This window comes from Hydra vulgaris, chromosome 09 (genome assembly GCF_038396675.1).
Source record: "Hydra vulgaris chromosome 09, alternate assembly HydraT2T_AEP".
In the NCBI taxonomy this organism is placed as follows: Eukaryota; Metazoa; Cnidaria; class Hydrozoa; order Anthoathecata; family Hydridae; genus Hydra; species Hydra vulgaris.
Genome location: NC_088928.1, coordinates 42,199,225 through 42,221,868, shown reverse-complemented (window position 1 = coordinate 42,221,868; position 22,644 = coordinate 42,199,225). Strand labels below are relative to the sequence as shown.

At 27.6% G+C, this 22,644-nt stretch overlaps 1 protein-coding gene across 5 annotated transcripts in view; it reads left to right on the top strand.

The window, feature by feature from the left end:
* LOC100198141 (serine/threonine-protein kinase D3) overlaps positions 1–22,644 on the top strand; it is a 55,943-nt gene that overhangs the window by 13,923 nt on the left and 19,376 nt on the right. For all 5 annotated transcript variants that reach the window (XR_010640858.1, XM_065805760.1, XM_065805759.1 and 2 more), the window contains 12 exons: positions 735–873; positions 2,641–2,772; positions 2,859–3,193; positions 12,160–12,196; positions 12,461–12,544; positions 12,863–13,080; positions 15,549–15,626; positions 15,717–16,037; positions 18,560–18,632; positions 21,037–21,143; positions 21,222–21,278; positions 21,354–21,458. Coding sequence is in view for 4 of the 5 variants with exons in the window: in XM_065805760.1 (XP_065661832.1) it covers positions 735–873; positions 2,641–2,772; positions 2,859–3,193; positions 12,160–12,196; positions 12,461–12,544; positions 12,863–13,080; positions 15,549–15,626; positions 15,717–16,037; positions 18,560–18,632; positions 21,037–21,143; positions 21,222–21,278; positions 21,354–21,458 (1,686 nt within the window). In the remaining variant the exon portion in view is untranslated. The remainder of the gene's footprint in view (positions 1–734; positions 874–2,640; positions 2,773–2,858; positions 3,194–12,159; positions 12,197–12,460; positions 12,545–12,862; positions 13,081–15,548; positions 15,627–15,716; positions 16,038–18,559; positions 18,633–21,036; positions 21,144–21,221; positions 21,279–21,353; positions 21,459–22,644) is intronic.

Below are 22,644 nucleotides of genomic sequence, written 5' to 3'. Positions count from 1 at the left end.
CAAAAGAGGTTAAGGGGATGTAAATGATGTGCAAGTAAAAATTATTTTACATATATTCATTGCAAAGTTAAAAGTAGTGATGACATACAAGTCAGGACATGATGTCGGGAGATACAAGTTTGGGACATGTTGTCAGGAGATACAAGTTCAGAACATTTTGTTGGGAAATACAAGTTCGGGACATACAAGTCAGAAGTCAAAAAAAAGTCAAAAACATATTTTTGATAAAAAAATGTTTTTGACTTTTTTAACATAAAAAATGTTTTTAACATATTTGTATGCTAGCTAATTGGCTTAAAAAACTAAAAAATTTTAAACGTAAATTCAATTTTTTTAGAAAATGTTGCTTCTGTTTACTCTGCTTTTCAGATGTAAAAGTAACTCTCTAAGACAATCAGCAACAAGAGCATTTATTTATAAATATTTTCTATTATTAAAACTTATATTTAAAAAAAGTATAAATAAAAGAATAATATAATTAAATTGAGCAAAGGTAAAATATGTTGGCTTTTGCCAACATATGTTTAAAAAATGACAGCGTAGGTTTTTTTGTAACTATCAGTCAGACACATGCTACACCTGTTACTTTTAACAGGTGTAGCCTGTGTTAAAAGTAACAGTTATATTTTATTTAGTATATTTTAAATTATATTTTATATTTTACTTTTCAAAATATTTTAAAATCAGTTATTTATTTTAGATGAAATTTGATTAACAAAAAAGTTTTTTTTTAGTATCCTAACTGCACCAAGCCTGGAATAGTTGACTCAATTATGCTCTTTAGACATGATTATCATTTGTCGAATTCTCTTGAATTAGTTCAGTCAGTAAATATATTGAACAATAATGATACACTGGAAATTGTTCTTAAAGGTTTGCTAATTTGATTTCTAAACACGATATAGTATGTATTAATGAATACTTGTTGTTGAATTTGTTAGCAAGTTAGTTATAAAAATTTGTATATTGATTTGATTGTACTTGTTAAAGATGTATTAAAGGTATGATACAAATTGATACAAGATGAATTAATGAATATGTACTGTAAATTTATTACAATCTGATATAGAAATAATTATTGAATATGAACTGCAGATGTATTAAAAATTGATATAAAATTAGTTAATGTATTGTAGATCTGTTTTAACCTGATGCAAGATTATGTAATACAATATATATATATATATATATATATATATATATATATATATATATATATATATATATATATATATATATATATATATATATATATATATACATATATATATATATATGTTTATATTTATATATATTTATGTATATTTATATTTATATATATTTATGTATATTTATATTTATATATATTTACTATAGCTTGTATATAGCCATATACTTTCCAGTTTTGCTTATCTTTATAGCATACAACTTTTTAAGAAAAACATGAAAAAATAAAGAATAGTGAAAGAAAAGATAGCTGTCTCATGCCAAATCCTCAGTTAATGTAGTGTCATTTCTTTGACTATAAGATGCTTTTTCTCTTTTTCCGTGTGAGGTCACAGTGCTTATCTAATTTATATTTGTATATATTGCATTTGTAATTGTGTGTGTATGTGTATATATATATATATATATATATATATATATATATATATATATATATATATATATATATATATATATATATTATTTTAGTGTTACAAATAGAGTCTTCAATTTTTTTAAAGAATAGAGCAATAATAAATTGTTTTTAGTAAGTTTTCTTGATCCAGGAAAATTTACTAAAATTTTTTTTTAGAATTCAGTTATTTGTGTTTACAGAATGAAAAATAAGCTTATCATAAAGTCCTACGTTTGTAAGATGGTATTAAGTTATATAAATTCCACTATTGCAGTCTTTGTGTTGTACACCTTTTAACCTCAATAATATTAGGCCAACCTTAAAAAACAAAATTTTTATATGTACATTGTGGAAAAAATAGCTTTTTTTTTTTTGCAAGATTATACACTCGAATAGTAAATCAATGTTTATTCAACATTGTGATTTCAATCTTGATCTAACATTAGGTTTCAATGTTAGATCAACATTGAAATTAACTGTCTTTCAATACTATATTTCAACATTTATTCAGCATTATTTTCAACTTTGATGTGCTCTAAACATAACATTAAAGCCCTTAATTACTAATTAGGTCTCTAATTGAATTAGGCATTTGACTGGTATATTTTAATAGGAAAATTATTTTACTACTATTTTAAAAATAGCTTTTTTTTATAAATATTTTGAAAACTTTAAATTCAAATAAAACAACCTTGTACACAGGTTTTAACTAGTAGAACCTTACTTAAGTAGTTATAACTATTTAAAAAAATTTTCAAATTAGAAAAATTTCCCTTTAACATATAAACTTACAAAACACTTTGATAACATATTATTTGATTTGTTTGAGATGTCTGATATTAATTATATCAGGACCAATACTGAATTATTATTACATTTGCGTCCGCCAATTTGAATTCTTTCTCCATGTTTAAAAGTAAAATAATAATAAATGTTGAAATGACATTGTGATTTTTTCTGTTTTATTGAATAAAGTAGATTTTTACTTACAAAATGTAAAATAATAATCTTTTTGTTATCTTATAATTTTTATCACACAGATTCATTTTCTTTGGATGATTCATCTGTGCGTTCACATATGTTGTATGTATATTCATATAAATCCCCAACATTTTGTGATCATTGTGGTGTAATGCTCTTTGGACTTGTTCGACAAGGTTTAAAGTGTGAAGGTATGCTTTATAGCAAATGTTCTCAGAGTTTTTGTTTAGAGATATTTACAGTTGACAAATTAAATTAATTTTTTAAATTTTATTAGGATGTGGGGGAAATTTCCATAAAAAATGTGCCTTTAAAATACCAAATGATTGCTCTGCAGAAAAACCTTTGGTTAATGGTTCTTCTTATGGTACCTCAACAGCACCAAGACGAATGTCAGAACAATGGACTTCTTTATCTAATGATGGAGATATTTCATTGTTCTCTTTATCATCAACAACAACTATTCAAAGACAAAGAAGGAATACATGGAGTGCATTTGCTGGTGGTAGACCACCTGACATTGATCGATTAGTTAATAAGCTTGAAATACCTCATACATTTGTAATACATTCTTATTGTCGACCAACAGTCTGCCATGTTTGTAAAAAACTGGTATGTTAATATTACGTCTAAGTAAAAAAAGTTTTTTCTAACTATTATTGTTAATGCATATAATTTCATTAACTAACACTGTGCTCTCTAAGTTCACTATAATAAATTTTGGTTTACTACTTATTTTTTATCATTAATTGTTATTATTATTGGATTTGTTACTTTAAAATAATTATTAAAACCTAAACTAAGTTTTAAATATTTTTTATAAAAACAGATTTATCCTATAATAAACGTGGAGAAGAGGTGTTAGGGTAGTATCTGATTCTTTCTTTTCAGAATAAGGTTTTAAAAAAGTTAAAATATCTTTTTATTTTTTTAAAGTTTCAAAATTTATTAAGAAACATTTTTTTAAAATTAAAAGGTATTAAAATGACACTTTTAAATCAAATTTTATTAAAAAACTAAAATTTTTGATTCAAAAAAATAGTTCTTGATTGATATATAATGCAATAAATGTAACAAACGTGTAACATTAAAAATGAAAATATTAATTTCTTTAACGATTATTTTTATATAACATCAAGCGGTTATTGATTATTTCACATATAACAAAAATAACAATAAGTAAATAAAAGTTCAAATAAATGACTGCTTTAAATTATTTGCCTTAAACTCAATCACACTTTTTAAATGCTGTTTTACATAAGAATTGTGCTCCAAATAATACTTATATTGTTTCTATATCTAATAGTGACAGCTCTCTCTCCGGTCTGCTCGGTTAGGGGGCTATTCTAGACTTTTTTGAAAGGGTTGAATGTATTTGGGAGATATTGGGGTATTGCCCATTATTTATTGGGATTATTTATTTACATATTTCTTAATAAAGTTACATTATTTAATCTGTAATTAGTATTTTACAAATAGGACATTTTATATTTTTAGAAATTAATTAAACCCAATTCTAAAACATGTTTTTAAATAACTTTTTTTTAAAATAACAAGTAATATTTTTTTAAATTTCAAAACTGATTTCTAAAAAATCAATTTCTTAAAAGATGTAAGTAGTTAACTTTTAGTTTTATCTTCAAATAGATAAGCAGAGTCTTCCAGTAACACAGTTTGTTCATCAACTGTGAATGTAACTGCCAGATAACTCATTGGTAATATGTTTTAAAACAAACATATATTTAAAAATTTAAACACACATTTTATTAGCAAAAAACACAAATGTGCTACTTGAAATGAACAACAAGTAAAATTTTATTTAAAGGTAACATTTTTAAACAGAATATTGATAGGAGTATAAAACATAATGAAAAAGAAGAATCTAGAAAGAAATGATTCACTATTAAATTTTTTAAAGCAGCATAGTTTCTGATCAAAAAAAGTGGAGCAGCTGAATGCATTGTAAATTTCTTATTGCATTGTCCAATAATATATAAATATAATACATAAGAATATATAAATAAAATGTAAACTAGTTGCATATAAATATAATTGCATTGTCCAAGAATATATAAATAGAGTAAGTAAGTAATAAACTTGAGCTCGGGTGTCTAACTGATATAACAGCAAGTGTGGACAATGTTTTGTTCAAAAATATCTGAAGCACTTTTTGATATAATCAAACAGTTTTTATACAAGTTAAAAAATTTCAATAACTGATATGAAATTTTATAGACTTGATGGCACAATTGCAATGGGAGGTAAGCAAAGTGGTCTACAGCTTCTCCTTTAAGCATATTCATTTAAACTGTTGAAATTGTCGTCTTGCCTTTTGTTTAGTTCACTTAATTAAAAAGTATGGTTCTCTTGCTTTACTAGACAAACTCTTAATTGCAATATGGAAGCATTTTAAGTATAGGTCTATCAAACAAGCTATTTTTAAGACTGTTCAACTCAAATTTAAAATAAAACCACTGATGATTTTAAAAACAAGTACTACTCAATGGCTTTCACGTGGGAAAACATATCTAGATATGAACCACTTTGCTCTGGGTGCTCTAGACACAATATTTTATAAAAGAAAAGATCTCTTATTAGCCAAAGTTTTAATGCCAATTTATATTTTGTGTTTATATTTGCAAACAAAGAATATTCTAAGGAGTAAACAAGTTTTTGTTTTTTCTGTATTTTATAACAAAAAGTTTTTAAATTGTGCTCACACAAGATTTCGGATCCTTCCCTCTTCCCAATTTTTTTTGTGTCTTAGAGCAAATATTTGACAAGGGATTCTTTATATAATATCAATATTTTCTTACAATAGCTCCTGTGGTGTATATAATAAATAATCGTGTTTTAGATTAAATGCTATTGAGTAATTTATATTCAGAGCTTGTGATTTTATTAGTTAGATAAGATTTCCATGTTTGAAAACAACTTTAATTAAAACTTAAATCAATGATCTTTTGAACTTCAAAAAATCTAAATGATCATAAATCATGATCATTTAGGGGTCTTCCATTAAGTTCCTACGCAGGTATTAGGGAGGGAGGGGGTCTACCCAAAAACATATGAGTGAGTACAAGGGAGGGGCAAGATGTTAAAGACAGCAAGTACATATGCGATTTGACTATCTCTCATTCTACATTTCTCCTAAAACTCAATTTCTTTTTTTTTTAAACGAGTTTAAAAAATTAATATTATGTTATGTAATAACATTAGAGAAATTATCAAAAGGTTTTTTTGTTTTTAATGCTTTGAAAAATGAATGCGTTGTAAAAGTGTGGGGAGTTGATTTTAGATTAAATAATGCGTATGTATGCAGTAGGGGGTTGGATGTTGAAAGTATCAGGTGCATACAAGGGGTTAGTTTTACTGCATATAGATTTCATGGATGGCCCCTTAGAAGGTTCTAGCAACAATGCAATAAGGATTTAAACCTTCTTTAATCATACAAATGGTAAATCAGAAGTATTTTTATTAATATTTTTGTAAATATTTTTCAAAAAGTACTACACTGCACTTTTAATTCCTTGAAAATCTAGCAAAGTATTATGAAACTGCTCATTCTGAATTGATTTTTAAAATTCAAATATTGTTGTCCTTAAGTTTTGTTGCATATTTTTGAAAAATTTTTTCTCTTTTTTTTTTACTCAGGTTTAAAGTAAATAAGATTTTCATTATTGCTTTAAAAGATGATATTTTAGATAATACTCTGCTACATTTATTATCAAGTGTGCCAACGACAACAAAAATATTGTACCTAAAAGTCTTTAAAGGAAACTTATCTTCAGGTTTAACAAAAAATATTTAACTGTAATGTTATATAAGGTATAAAATATTTAGATTTGTCTTAAGAAATTTTATCTACTAAAAAAAAGTCTGAAAGAAAATTTCATTTTAGTAGTTCTATTGATTATTTCTTGATTATTTGTTGTGATCTGTTCAGATACTTCACTAATATCAGATGACCTTCTCAGTTTTTGCTTATTTTTTGAGGTATTTTCTAAATTAATATTTAAACTTTGATGTTCCATCACTGTTCAATAATTTAAACTTTGATGTCCCATCCCTGTTCAATATTTAAACTTCGATGTTTCACCCCTGTTCAATATTTAAACTTTGATGTTCTGTCCCTGTTCAATATTTAAACTTTTATGTTTCACCCTTGTTGACTGTATATAATTTTTTTGCAAGAAGTATAAATATTTTTTGAACAATATTCTTTGTTTGTGTCATATTTCTCCAAAATAAGTTTTAAATATTTTATAAATTTATTTTTATTTTTTCCATGCAAAAGTATAATAATAACAAATAAGGCATTTTGCTTCAGCCATTTTGAAAAAAGTTCAAAGTATTTTAAGATTGCTTTAAGAAACATTAATATTAATAACAATTAGTCTTTTCATTTGTATTACAGTTTTTTTACTAATTTAAATAGACATTATATAAGTTTGTTTAGATTGGTAAAAAAACCTGCAGTTTAATGCAGTTTTTTTACTAATAATAGAATGATGTAGATATTTATATACTTTTTTTTAGATATATTAAATCTATATTTTTGATGTTTAAAAGTTAGTGTAATAATAATGATAATAATAAAGTTGAGCTGTGGCATAAAGTGGAGCTAACCAACTGAATATGGTCAACTATGACAGGTGAACTGTATATAAGTTTCATATTGTTTTCTTATAGGCATCATAACTATTTTAAAACGAATTAGTAGTTTTGGAGTTTTTAACTGCATCCGTTAACCAATCTATTTAAGAACAAGTATTCTCTTTGACAACGGCTATTTGTGAGCTGTTTGATTAGTCGTTCCTTATTTCTTCTAACTGCACCTGCTGGCCCAGGACAATCTCCAGATTGAGACTTGTTTGGAGGGTGGATCCAGGATTTAGTATTAAGACCAGTGCTTTCCTTAAAATACTGATTTGAATCTACCTGTGTGCTACGTGCTTTGATTGATTGGATATTGAGTAGGGCTAGTCGATCTTCATATTTTTTCCCCTTAATGAATGGCATAATTTAGTGGCTCTTCTTTGTACTCGTACAATAACTTTTTCATTGACTTAGTTGAATGGAGTCCATGCAGGCTTTCCATACTCAAGGTGAGGTCTCACAAATGTGGTACAAAGTGTTTTAAACATTGAAGGGTTCCAGTATCTAAACGTCTGCGTGAAGCTAGTGGTGCATTAGTTTTGATTGGGCTGACCATTTTAGATCGCTAGTTATTAAAATTCCAAAATCTCACTTTTGGTTGGTAGACAATAAGTATCTTCAGCTGTTATCTTGATTTTGTATGCTAAATTTGTGGTCATAGATTATTGTTTTGGACGATTTTTTTATTGTCAATACCTTGCATTTACTTGCATTAAACTCCATTTTCCAATTATCTATCCATTTAGCCACAGCATCAAGATTTATCTGCAGCTGTTCAATTTCAAATTGATTTTTTATTATATTTACTAGTTTGCTGTCATCAGCAAAGAGCTTGAGTGAACAATTGAAAACATCAGGCATGTCATTTATGTACATTATAAACAGTAGAGGACCTAGAACAGATCCTTGTGGCACACCACTCTGAAATTTTACATACTCAGAGTAGTTTTCGTCAACAAGAACTCTTTGTTTTCTGTCCATAAGAAATGCTTTTCGCCATCTCAGTTTACCTTTGAAACCATAGGCCTCTAATTTGACAACTAATGCTTCATGACAGACTTCATCAAAGGCTTAAGCAAAATCCAGATAGATTATGATTGTGTAAAGGCCACAGTTCAGTGCCTCTGATGTATTGCCTATTGTCTCTAATAAATTTGTAACACATGATTTTTATCTTACGAAGCCATGTTGATGCTTAGTGATTAATTGTGCTGAACCAGGTGTCATCATATGTTTTTTCAACAATCTTTTCATGATTTTACATATTATGATTGTTGAAGATATTGGTCTATATTTAGATGGGTCGTTTTGTTAACCTTTTTCTTTATATATTGGTATCACATTTGCTTCTTTCCAATTATTAGGTATTATACCTGTTTCAAATGGGCCAAGCTAAACCAGTAGCACACTCATTGAGAACATAAGGATTTATTCCATCTTGACCAATCACTTTGTATTTCTTCAAATTACTCAACTCGCCAAAAACCGTAGTTTCATTAAGATCAAATTGATCAATCTTGCATACCTGATCAGTCCTGTTTGGGAATGTAAACTTGTTCTTGTGGTCAATTTTAGAAAAAGCAGACTCACAAACAAACTGTTTATTAAGACATTCTGTTTATCACAGACTAAAAAACAAACTGTTTATTAAGACATTCTGCTTTTTTAAGCAATTTTGTTAGCTCCATGCCGCCTTTTATCAAAGAGGGAACAGTAAACTTTGCTTTTTTTTGACTGAAAATATAGTTGTATACAACTTTTGGATTAGATTTTGAAAGTGAAACAAGTTTTGGTTCATAGCTTTTTCGTGCAGCGAGTATGTCTTTTTTTAACTGCTTGCAAGTTGCTTTGTAGAGTGGGATAATAGATAGATGAGTAATGACTGAACTGGCTAGCAGTTTTGACCAAAGGTTAAATTTCTTTTTTGTTAGATTTTTAATGCCTGTTGTAAACCATTTTGGTTTTGATCTCTGTTTTTGAGTTGATGGTGCTTGATTTGGTATATATTTAGCTAATCCTTCTTTGTATCAAAACTCAATGAGTTGGTTTATCATAATGGGATTGTTTTTGAACTTTTTAAGTTGTTTCCTCCATTCTGCATCTGCAAAAAATTTGTTTAGATTTTTATAGTCACCTCTACCATAAATTAGTTTGGTTAGTAATAACACCCTGGTTGGTGAGATTGATGGTTCAAACAAGAAACTCCATATAAGAGTGCAATGGAAATTATTTTTAATTGAGATGCTAAGAGATGGACCAATATTGAGTTCTATAATTCTGGAGGGGTAGTGACATTGTTGCATTTTTCTTAGTGCTGCCACCAGCTGCTGTCCACTGTATTTCAGGGTGATTGAAATCACCAATTATTTGTAACTCCATACTTTTTTTGTTGTTGCTATATTTGCAGTAGAAATTAGGCTACAATTGTTCTGTTGAGTTCTATGCTTGCAGATGGCTCTCAATAAATATATCCAAAAAGGAATTTTTTACTTTTGTGAGATATTATACACCGTACCTGGCCTGGCATTTTACTATGAAGCTCAATTGCATTAAAGTAGGATGCTTGTATATCTTGTTATATATAAATTGCAATGTCACCATATGAATCAGGTCTGTTGTTGTTAAAAAGATTGTAATTTGGTAATTGGAAGTTGGAGTAATCATTGAACCAAGTTTCTGTAATTGCCACTATCATAGGGGAATTTAATGTTGTGACTGTTGCAGTAAGAATGTCCATTTTATTACAAAGTGATGAAGCATTTGTTTAGAAACAGGTCATTTCAATTAAGGCTGTATAACTACTGCTAATGCTAGATTTTTTGTTGATGGTTATGGAGATGGTATTTTTGTTACCGATAATTGGTTGGGCATGCTTTGTACTAAACACTAAGTTGTTCATTAATTGCTAACACCTTTGTTTATTATCTTGATGGTTCTGGTGTTGTACAGGTTAAAGTACTTGTAGACCTTTTTGTAAAAAATAGTTAGATTCAAACTCTGAAAGCTCTACTGTTATTTTTTTTAAAACTCCATTTCTTGCGACATAAATAGGCTTTTTTCCATTGTTAACATCACAACGCCTAGCCATGCTATCCTGGTGTTTCAAGTTTGCATTTAACTCATCTCTTCTTTCTCCCTGTCTCTTCTGGATTGCTCGCTGAACACTAGTTTTATCAGGGTTAATATAAATACCTTTGAATTTTTCGTTGTCTATCAGTTTGCGTGCATTGGCTAGTACTAAATTGACTAATTCTTTACTTTTCAGTTTAACTAAGATAATTTTTGTTGTCTTTCTTTCTGTCCCAGACTTTAATCTAAATGATTTTGGCGTTGTTTCTTCATTTACTTGTAGTACAGATAAGATTTCTCTTACTAACTGATCATCTTTATCCTTAATTTTAACCTCAGATCCCTGAGATGGTTCAATGTTGCTTATTACAATTTTATTTTCAATACGCTTGCTCGAATCCAACTCCTGCCTTATCTTAGTGATCATAATTAACTCTTCTTCACTTTTTTTTTTTACTGAATAACGATGCAAATGTGGGAAGTGGTTATTTATTTGAAGGGCTAGAATTGGTTGTTAAAGTGTTTAGATTTTTTGTTCTAAGTACTTCCTTCTCCAAGTCATCTATTTTAGTCATAAGTTGGTATATTGTCTGGTTTTTTTTTTATCAAAGTCTTCCGAAAATCTTACTCGGTTTGACATGGTGATATGCTGTTCCTGTAACAATTTGATTGATGTTGCTAGAGATTTAAACCAGTCATGGTGCTGTCTTGTTGATGTTGTATGATTTTCCTGGCCTAGACTAGGCTAGTTTGATAGCAAAACGATTGGATCATCCATTAATATTACTTGATTTAAGGGACTTATTAACACAAATACTTATTACGCAGGGACTAAAAAGTTTCAGTATGTTTTTTTTCCGTGTTTAATTTTAAAAATTATATCTATATATTTTCGTGTGTAATTTTCTGTGTGTAGATTTTAAAAGTTATATCTAACTACCCTACCAAACCCAGAAATAATAATAGTGAACCAAAATTTACTTTAACAGTCTCAGGAGAGCACAATGCTTATAAAGAATGATTTAAAGTTTTCTTACAAGAGTATATCAATTTTTTTCACATTCGGATTTGCGATTTTAATTATTGTTTAAAAATTTTGAACATCAACCATGTGAAATATGATAAAGTTTGTTGTGGGTAAAACTTTTATTAAGTTGTTTCAATAAAAGAAAAATTTTGAACCACTGAATAAAACACTGATAAATCAAAACTATTGAAAACAACTATCACAATAAAATTAAAAACCGAGGCCTTAAAATGCAGTATTCATTTTTTGCCATTTTTACAAATTGTTTTAATGATTATAAATTATTATTTTAAAAACTATTTTTTATATATATATGTATAAATAATATGTAAATGTTTTATTAATGATAGTTGTTTTGTTAATTTTATATTATTTTATTATTTATAATTTTTTAGTAATTTATGAATAATTTATAGTATAAATTTGAAAATTTAATTTAATTTATAAAATAAAATAATGAAAAGCTTTTTTGTTACATTTTCATAAAAAGGTCGGCTGTTTTGAACAATTGTAACAAATTTGGATTAATTTGTGAGAGAACATTTGGCTGTTTCAAACTCTAGACAAGATTTTCCAAATAAGTATAAAATCAATCTAATTAGTGTGCATACTAGGGGTTTTATTTTAGGCAGTCTTTTAATTTATTGAAAAGTTTTTAAAGTTTTTCATGTTTATTCCAGTCATTTTGTAACTTTTATAATTGATTTGTTTTTTTTGTGGGAAAAACTTTGGACAACCAAGCAAGAAATTATTAGGAAAAAACTTTAATATAAAATAATGTCTTTTATTTATATAATAATCATTTTTAATATTTGGTTTTTAGTTAAAAGGACTGTTTAGGCAAGGTTATCAGTGTAAAGGTATTTCAGTTAATAATATAGATTTTATAAATTACTTTTAATATGCTCAAAATTAATTAAAAAGATATTTCCATTACTAATAAATCAAATAACTTTTTTGTTTATTATACTTAAAAAATTCTTTCATAGTTTATAGTTTTAACTTAAAGACTACTTTTTAAGTAATTTTCAAACAATAAATTATAATTTTTATAGTATATTAATATATTATTGCTCATTTTTTTGTTGTTTTAATTTGTGCTGATTGTTTTGTATTTCAACCAGACTGTAAATTTAATTGCCATCGTGATAAAAAGTGTCTTGAAAATGCCCCAAGAAACTGTTTGGGAGATTGTATAAATGAAAAAGGTATATAAAGTTATTTTTTTGTATAGTTGTCAGTGACAAGTGTTTAACTGAAATATATTTATTCTATTACTGTATTTTCCTTGGGGGCTCCGTACAGTTAAGGCAGTTAGTCTTTGTTGTTGTTGGAGCCTTGACAACCAAGACTGTTATGGGGAGAAACAAACGCTACTACCAAGGGCATGCTGAGAATCTTGGAACTTCTTGTGTACAAAGCTAGCATTTTTTAGTTTCTTAGTAACGTTTATCTTTTGGAATTGAAGTTTATTTGCAATTAAATGCAATAAAAAGAATTAAAAGGTATATCTCTACTTGTTTCAGAAAATGCACCAGTAAACAATGATGCTGACATAACTGACAATGATCATAACACTGAACCTGATGTGGAAGAAAGTATTGTTAAAATAGAACTCACAGAAACCTCTAGCATTCAAATACCATTACAGCGTATAGCCATGTCTGTGGGTCACAGAAAAACAAGAGGATCTAAAATTCTAAAATCTGCATGGATGATTCATTACACAGAGTCTGATCAAGTAGTAAGGATTAAATATGTATAATTAAATTCAATATAAATTCTTTTTTACTATTTTTTTTTAATTTTTGTTTGTATAATGTGTTATTATATGTATTTTATAATATCTAATTGATTTTTTTGCTTTTGTATGTATTTTGCTGTCTGTGACTCTTTAGTATATTTTTGTAATCAGATAAATTAATTTAATTTTTACATGATATAGTAATAGTTTTATAGTAATAAAGATGCTGTTGTGAGTTGAATCGCAAAACAAATATATGTTTATATATGCATTATGGCTATATATATATATATATATAATGGTTATTATATATATATATATATATATATATATATATATATATATATATATATATATGTATATATATATATATATATATATATATAAATATATATATATATATATTTATATATATATATATATATATATATATATATATATAAATATATATATATATATATATATATATATATATATATATATATATATATATATATATATATATATATATATATATATATATATATATATATATATGTATATATATATATATGTATATATATATATATATGTGCGTGTAGACTGTCATAATGCATATATGCAGTTATGGTAGCCTACACTACTCTTTATTTTATTTATAATAATTTACAATTTAGTTAAAAAATCAAAATTACGCATAAAAAAAACTAGAGTTAAATAAATTACACAAAATTTGTAATAAAAATCTATCAAGTCTTGCTTTAAAAGAGTTCAAAGACCACGCATTCACCATGTGAATTGGTAATGCATCCCATTAATTTGCAACACTTTTACTGAAGAATGCTAACCAAGATGAAGAATGCTTGGCATTTTCTTTTTCAGTTCTTAGATTATGAACTCTTATTGCTGATGCTGGTCCGTTAGCTCATAATGATGGTGCAAATTGTTGTGGTTTAAGCCATGTAACATGATCTTTATTGTTCAATAATTTGTACTCTTGTATGAGATTGCCGCACAAACATTTAGTCTAATGTAGTCAATTTTATTTTGGATAATCGTTCCTCATAACACAGATTTTTGAGATTTTGTTCCAGTTTGGTTGTATAACATTGGACTTTTTCTAGTGTTTCAATGTCACCTTTCAAACTAGGATTCCATACAATGATTGCAAACTCAAGGTGAAGTCTAACTAGCACTGTGTACATAACACGTATCATTTATATATTTAGATGAGTGAAGGTATGCTTGATGACTCTGAGTATATTCTGCGCATTTGCTGCTGCATTAACTTGATGATGCCATTAGATGTCTGATAAGATCAACATGTTAAGGTCACATTCTACTGTTGTTTTGCCTTGTTTGTATTTAACACCATTTTCTGTCATTGTATAGATGGTTTGAGGGTTCTTTTTGCCAGTGTGCATAACCTTGCACTTCTTTTTGTTAGATTCCATTAACCATATACTTGTCCATTTGACTAATTTGTTGATATCCTCTTGCTAACTGATCATATCCAGAATGTTTTTTACCACTTTTATTAGCTTGCTGTCATCAGCGTAAAGTTTCCATATACTTTTTTATATTCCTGATATGTCATTGGTGAATATCAAAAACAAAAGAGGCCCAAGAACAGATTCCTGAGGAGCACTACTAAATATGTTCAACCATAACGATGAAACTTCTTCTATTACAATGTGTTACCTACAATTGGTTAAAAAAACTTCTATCCATCTTAACAAAACACCGGATATCCCATTCTTCACACTTGAATAACAGCATTTTGTGTAGTATCTTTTCAAAGGCTTTGTTAAAATTGACGTATATCGTGTCAGTTGGACACTTGCTCTCTATGTGCATTATCAGAAAATCTATTGTTTCTAGTAAATTGGTTACACAAGCCATCCTCTTCACAAAACCATGCTGGTGTTGCGATAGAGCATCACGTAGTTGCAAATGGTCAGTGGTTGTTACACAAATAAATTCTTCCAAAATTTTGCATGGAACTGATGTTAATGACACTGGTCTGTAGTTTAATGCTACATATGGGTTGCCCTTTTTGAACAAAAGAGTTATGTTTGCTTCACTCAAACTATTTGGTATTGTGCCCGATTTAATTGTAAGGCTGAATATGATTGCTAGAGGTTTCAAGAGTGTTGACGTACATTGCTTTAGTACATATGGACTCACCATAACACTACCTTTTGCTTTGTTTTTGCCCAATTGTTCTAGTTTATTTTTTACATTTTCAGAATTTAAAACACTCATCCAGTCCTTGTCAATGTCTTCATTTATTATTTTATTAAATTTCGGAAGCGCTGTATCCCCCTCAGAACAAATTGAAATTTTTTATTTAGATAATTGGCAATTGTTTCCTTGTTGAAGATTAAGACTAGAATAAAATATATAAATAAAAGTATTGCCATTTATAAAAAAGTATTATTCTGATGTATTATAAATTTTTAACTGAAAATAAAAAAAATGTTTTTTAGAAAAATGTTCACTATTGGCGGTTGGATACAAAAAGTCTTTGTTTTTATGTGTCTGAATCTACTACAGAATTTGTCAAGGTAATAGAAACTATTATATTTTTTTATTATAAAAACTCTTATACTGTCTGGTTTTATCAGTAGAGTTTAAGTTGTTTGGATTGGTCTTAGGAAATTTTGCTGTCTGAAATATTAGCTGTTGATTCAAATATGGAATCCATGAGATGTAATCAAGGTGGCGACTATTTATTTGTACTTAAAACAAGAACGGAAATATATTATTGTGGTGAAAGAGATCATTATGATCCAAACGGCACAGTTTTTCCAAATGATCCCAAAAGTGGTAAAGGAACTCGTATCGGTATTTCATGGGCAGAGGAAATTAAAAGTGCATTTCATTCAGTCTCTGGGAATCAGAAAACATTAACAACACTGCAGGTTGAGTTTTCAGAAGATAAACTGGAAAAAGAAACTGAACTGAATGGAGAATGGGTAATAGTTTTCTAGAATTTTTTTAATATGAGTTATTGTTCAGTTTTTAGTAGGGATGCGCCTAATCCAGTTTTTGGCCGAACACTGAATCCGAATGTTCGGCCATGATATTTTGCCGAACTCCAAATGGTTCGGCAACTGTTTTTATTTTTTATTTTATATATATATATATTTCGCTGTTCATATAAAAATAAAATAATAAAATTACAATGAAACTTTTACGTTACACAAGAATATATATAAGACAGACAGGGGCTCAAAGAAGATACGGATGAGTTATTGAACTCAAAGTGAAAATCAGGCTTTAGAGAGGAGGTACAGTCGGTAGCCACACCAGGCCATAAGAGTTAGTAAATGCGGTTTGCTCAACATATGTTGAGCAAACAACATTTATTTTATGTTACCTAGTTTGCCATGCATCTTGTTGTTCCCTTCACGGTATATCTGGCACCATATGATCAAATCGAATAGAGAGTGTTAAACCATTTGTAGCTCACTTTCCAGGAGTAAAGCTGGCTTTTATAGACTTGCTCCAGCTAAATCTTACTCCAAAAACTAGAAATGAGTTAGTGTGGCACAGAATAGTAATTCCTATTGACATTTGCAACAAAGACATTCAAGCCAGTAACGCAACTTTAGAGATAAGGTTTCAAATATAGAAAGCTTACTTTCTCAATTAGTAGCTATTCGTGACATTCGGAATGCAATGTTGAATGAAGCTAAGTTTGATTTATCTAGCCTTAATATAGAAATAAAATTGTTTAGTAGCAGAAAACAGAAAACAAACTCCACGATAAAAATGTGAGTAGAATGATTGAGTTAAGAGAATCTCCCTTGAAATTCCAAAAGCAAATTTTTAATGTAATATTGGATAATATTCTTGTAGGACTTACAGTTTTTTTTAGCACCATAAAACAGATTTCTTTGGAAACCTTCAGCTTTCTTTGGAACTACAAAAAAATGACAGAGGAGGAATTAATACACGAAGCAGCTAGTTTTGTAAAGAAATATCACTTTTGGTTCAGTTAACAGAATATTAAGGCTGTCCGAATGATGGGTGGTTGTAGATGGCTGTATATGTACTTTTTTATTTACTCTTTATTTAATTTTATCTATGGATCTTGTGCTTATTTATATGTACATAATGTTTGAATTAAAAAATTAATTGTAATATAATAAAATAAATAAATAAATTTTGTATTAAAATTTAACTTATTTTACCGTAGCTACCAGATACGCTACAAATGAGTTAAATTTTAAGTTTAATCTAAAATAATATATGATATTTTCAAAATTTTGCATTTTTTGCATGTTCGGCCGAACTATTGCCAAGGTTCAGCCTAACCGAATGTTTGGTGCATCCCTAGTTTTTAGTACAAAGCTGTCAATTATGGGTTGGGAGATTTTATATATATATATATATATATATATATATATATATATATATATATATATATATATATATATATACATGTGATAGTGGTGTTGTGGTAGAGCTCTCGCTTCATAAGCGAGAGGTTTCGAGTTCAATTCCCACCACGTCCCTAGTAGTACCGCGCTCAACTTGTTTCTCCGCGCAGCGGCCTTGTTCATGAAGGCTCGTATTTTGGAGTTATAGAGTTGGGAGAGGGTTATAACCACAAGTAGCCTCCTCATCTGTAGTGACCTTCTTGGCCTTTTGGAGGTGAATTACAAAAAAAATATATATATATATAAAATCAAATTGAGCATATAAATGATAAAAGATAATCAATTGAAATATGTTATTATATTTAAAAGTAACATTAGTAAAGTAAAAAGTGTTATAAGTTGTAAAAAATATATTATTCAAATTATAATAAATCATCTATTTTTTTACCAACTGCTAACTTGCATTGCAAAATTGCAAATTTAAATAATAACTCAAACTTACAGTAGCTAACTATACTGACTTTCAAACTTATCTAACTAGACAGCATATTTATATAAGTATATGTAAGTAGAAACTAAATATACCATGAAACTAGAACTATATATACCATGTAGCTATATATATATATCATTAAAGTTAAAACTATATCAGTATAATACTGACTTACAAACTTATCTAACTATAACAATATATTGTCAAGGAAATCTACAAAAATATTTGAAATTAATCATTAAAATTTATTTCTTATATTTTTGTAATCTCTTTTCCTTAGAGGCAAAAAATAGACTACTGTACTTTTTTTAGTGGGTTTAAATAAATACTTTTGTATTTATTTAAACCCACTAAAAAACTACAAGAGGTTGAAAGCATATATGCATAACAGAATTGATTAAGAAAAATTTTTTTAATAATTATTAAATAGTAACTAAGTAAATAATATAAATAAAATTAAAACATATATTAAACATGTAAACGTAAAAATGAATTAAATATTTAAGATATCTCTTATGGAATCTTAAATATTTAATGTTAAACATAATATTCTAGAAGTTTCTTATCGCAAGTTGTAAACTAGTCATTAAAAGTTAATTATGCTTATTTTGAATTTAAGGATATCAGTCAAGTATACCAGATTTTTCCTGATGAAATTCTTGGATCTGGACAGTTTGGTATTGTTTATGGAGGTTTGTAATTATAAAATCAAAGTTTTAATGGGTCCCAAACTACTCTAGATTGGTGGTATATTAAAAGTTAGATATAAATTATTGTCTTTCAATAATTAATTTCTTTTTTTTTTATATATATATTTATATTATAGTATTCTATCTTTCTACTAATATACTATTTTAATAACAAAAAACAACAAAAGAACTTGAAAAGCTGATTTTTGAAAGTTCTGAACATTTAAAATAATTTTTTTTGGTATAAAAAGATGCACAAAAAGTTACATTGGTTAAAAAGGTATTCATATTTTTACCATACCAAAATGACATATAGTTAATTTTTAATTAGGATTTTATTAAGGACTTTATGATAAAAACCCAACTTTTTTTTCAAAAAGTTTTTCTTGGAATAATTTCAGATAACGTTCATCTTGATAACCAACTTGATATTAATGTTGCCTAATGACCCTGCATCCCACAACAATAAAGTTTTTTTGAAAAGTTAATTTAAACCTGTTTAAATAAAAAATGTATTTTAATAGTTTTTTTTTATCACAACCTTTATACTAAAAAGTTATGGTATTCAAAACAATGCACTTAGAAGGTGTAGATGTTTTGATTGTAACAAAGTGCAAGATGTTGTATGGAATGGTGAGTTTTAAACTCCAGTTGTAATGTGTGAGAGAGTCACTACAATTGAGGAGGCTACTTTATTGTGTTTATAACGCTCTCTCGACTCTTTAACTCCAAAACACAAACCTTGATGAACAAGACTGCTGCACATAGAAACAAATTGAGACCAGTACTACCAGAGACATGACGGGCATCAAATTCAGAACTTTTTGCTTTTGCCACTATCATATTAAATCTGATTATGATCTAATTATGCTGATCTAGTTATGTTAATTACTATGTTTAGTAAAGAGTTTACCAAAAATTAAAATGGAATAGGATTTAAAAATTATAATTTCAAATGAATTGAAATTATTTAGTCAAAAGCTAATAAAATGTTTGATTTAACACAATTTGACATTTGAACACGTTACACTTTTTGACACTTGAAATTTGACACTTGAACACATTACACTTTTTATGACTTCTTATAACTCTTAAAAAAATAACGCACTAGTTGGTAGGTAGATAGCTTTCATTATTAGATTATTATACATAAATTATACACTAATTAAGTTGTTAAACAAGAGTTTATTTATAATGTAGAAAAATTAAGAAGCATAAAGAACATTATAACAAATAAATAAATAAGGTAACAGTTTTCATCTATTCAAAATTCAGATGACACATTTTAAGTTTAATAGATCATTAACAGACATACATCATTAACACACAGCTGTTTGGGATTTAAATAATAATTTAATGATATCTTTCCATTATTTCGCGTACATGACTAAAAAGTTAAAAAAATGTTATAGAACAGGGTGGCCACTGGTCATGGAAATCATGGAAATGTCATGGAATTTTGTTTGGTCATGAAAAAGGTCATGGAGTTTCTAAATTTTTATTGAAAGTCATGGAAAATTGGTGGAACTTTTTAAAATGATCTTTATTTTTTTCTGCTTGTGATATTTTTAGGATGCAAAGAAAAGTATAAGTGAGTCTAGTCTAAGTCCATTTTTTGAAAAAGATATTTTTACCCACATATTTAACTTTATTATATATGAATGATATGGTATTCAGAGGTACCATTGTGGTAAATATTCTAAAATTACTTATTTAAAAAAAATATATATATTTGGGATAAAGTTAATCTACAGATGATTAAATTGCTTAATCCAGCAAATCTTCACCAGATATGGCCCTGAGCAAATAACTGTTTTATCAGCGGTAGAAAACCACAATGACCATGAAATTACTTATATATATACTTTTTTATATATATAAATTTCTATCATGTGATATCACTCTATTGCTTATCTGATGTGATGTTTACTGCTTGATTAACTGTTTTACGGACTTTTTATTTATTAAGTTTTACTTTAAATAGTTTTTTAATGGTTTTCAAAAATCTTTTTTATCTTTGATAATCTCTAAAAACTCATATACAAAGTCATTAGAAATTTTTGAATGGCTATGTTTGAATAATGGGTTAGTTACAATTATGGATTAAGGTCAATTAGTTTGACTAATGCATTAGTTAGAATGATGGCTTAAGGTCAATTAGTATGACTAGTTCATTGGTTAGAATGATGACCTGATGTCACTTAGTTTGACTAATGCATTAGTTTGAATGATGGTAATTTTAATATTTAGTTAATTTTTTTTTTGCTTTTATTTAAGTTAATTTAACCCCAATTTATGTTATGGTATGTTTTGGATACCTTTTTAAATTTTTAAAAAATTTAGTTATTTTTAAAACTTAGTTTAAATATAGTTTTTATTTTTATAAAAAACATTTTTTTTAAATTAGGAGTTCATAGAACATCAGGAAAGGATGTTGCTATAAAAGTTATTGACAAGCATAGGTTACCAACTAAGGAAGAAAGAGGTTTAAAAAATGAAGTTATAATTTTAGAGGTACTTACCTTTTTAATATATTTATCTATCAGTAGTGAAAAGCTACATCAATAAGAATAGTTTTTTTTTTTTTTAAAGAACATTAACTACCCAGGTGTAGTCAACCTTGAAAGAATGTTTGAAACAGCTGAAAAGGTATGATCAACCTTTAAAGTGGAGTTGGTTTTGATTTATATTTTTTATAATTTGCATTATTCTTTGGATTTTTAGATATTTGTTGTTATGCAAAAAATGAAAGGTGACATGCTCGAGTTGATTTTGAGTAGTCCAAATGGTAGACTAACAGAAAAACAAACAAAGTTCATTTGTTACCAAGTGAATTTTTATTTTTATTTTTTTACTTAATTAACATAGTTTAAAGTATAAATCAATATAGCTCATTATTTTGGGGGAGCTCATTGTCTAAATAGTGTCTTGAGCATTGTGTATTGTCTAGTTGGATTGAACATGATCCCTTAAAAGACATGTGCATATTGCTCCACATACAAAATAGGTTTCCTGAATAATTTAAAAAAAAAAACTAAATAAGAAACAATTAGCACAATGTTGGAACAATACTGTTTACAATATTGTTAAATAGTTTACATAATTGTGCCAATGTTACACTAGTGTTGTTTGTTACTTGTGAGTAGATCTATCCATTTCATTAAACACTCAGACAGATAACGCTCATGATGTTACAATATTTTGGTGAAAGGTTTGTAAATTTAGCATTTAACAAATGCAGAGTTATTACAAAATGGAATAACAGTTCTTACTTTCCAGCGTATAGGAAAACATGGTTAAATTTGCTGAGTATTGAAGAGAGTTCTTCAATACCAACAAAGCTGCAAGCAACCACTATTAAGTTGGGAGTTACTACAAAAAAAGAATAGAGCAAGGAAATGATTAACAGAAGACATGAAAATTTGAAGGTTGTATGAGTCAGGAAAAAATGAAGGTGGGAGAGAGTTTCAAAGAGTTAAAGTACGAGGAAAAAAACTAACAGGGACAGATAGAGTAAAAGAATAAGACTTTGTTAAATGACGAGTCAAGCAAGAATGAATAAAGAAGAGGACTCAGTGAGAGGGTTGCCATTCAATAATATAGGAATGTTGAGAGTACTGTAAGTACTGTCAACATTCCTATATTAATGAATCCTTAGTTATTTACAGCAAACTAGTTGTTTGCAGTAAATAACTAAGTTTTGTTATTGATGTTGAAGTTTAAAAGCTACTGTGAGCCCCAATCTAATACAAAAGTGAGATCAAGTTTGGCTGTCTGTTCTAAGCAATCGAAAAAAGAAGACTTTTTGTCAAGACAGGAGTATAAAGTTGAGTCATTTGCAAAATGAGCTACTTGAGATGTAATGCTGTCAGGAAGATCAATGTCGATAAAAAACCAAACAAGACCAAGGCTAGAACCTTGAAGTACCCCAGAAGTTACTGGAAATGAAGAAGAGTGTATGCCTTTGAAGATGACTTTAATAAAGCGGTTAGAAAGAAACGATTTGATAATCTCA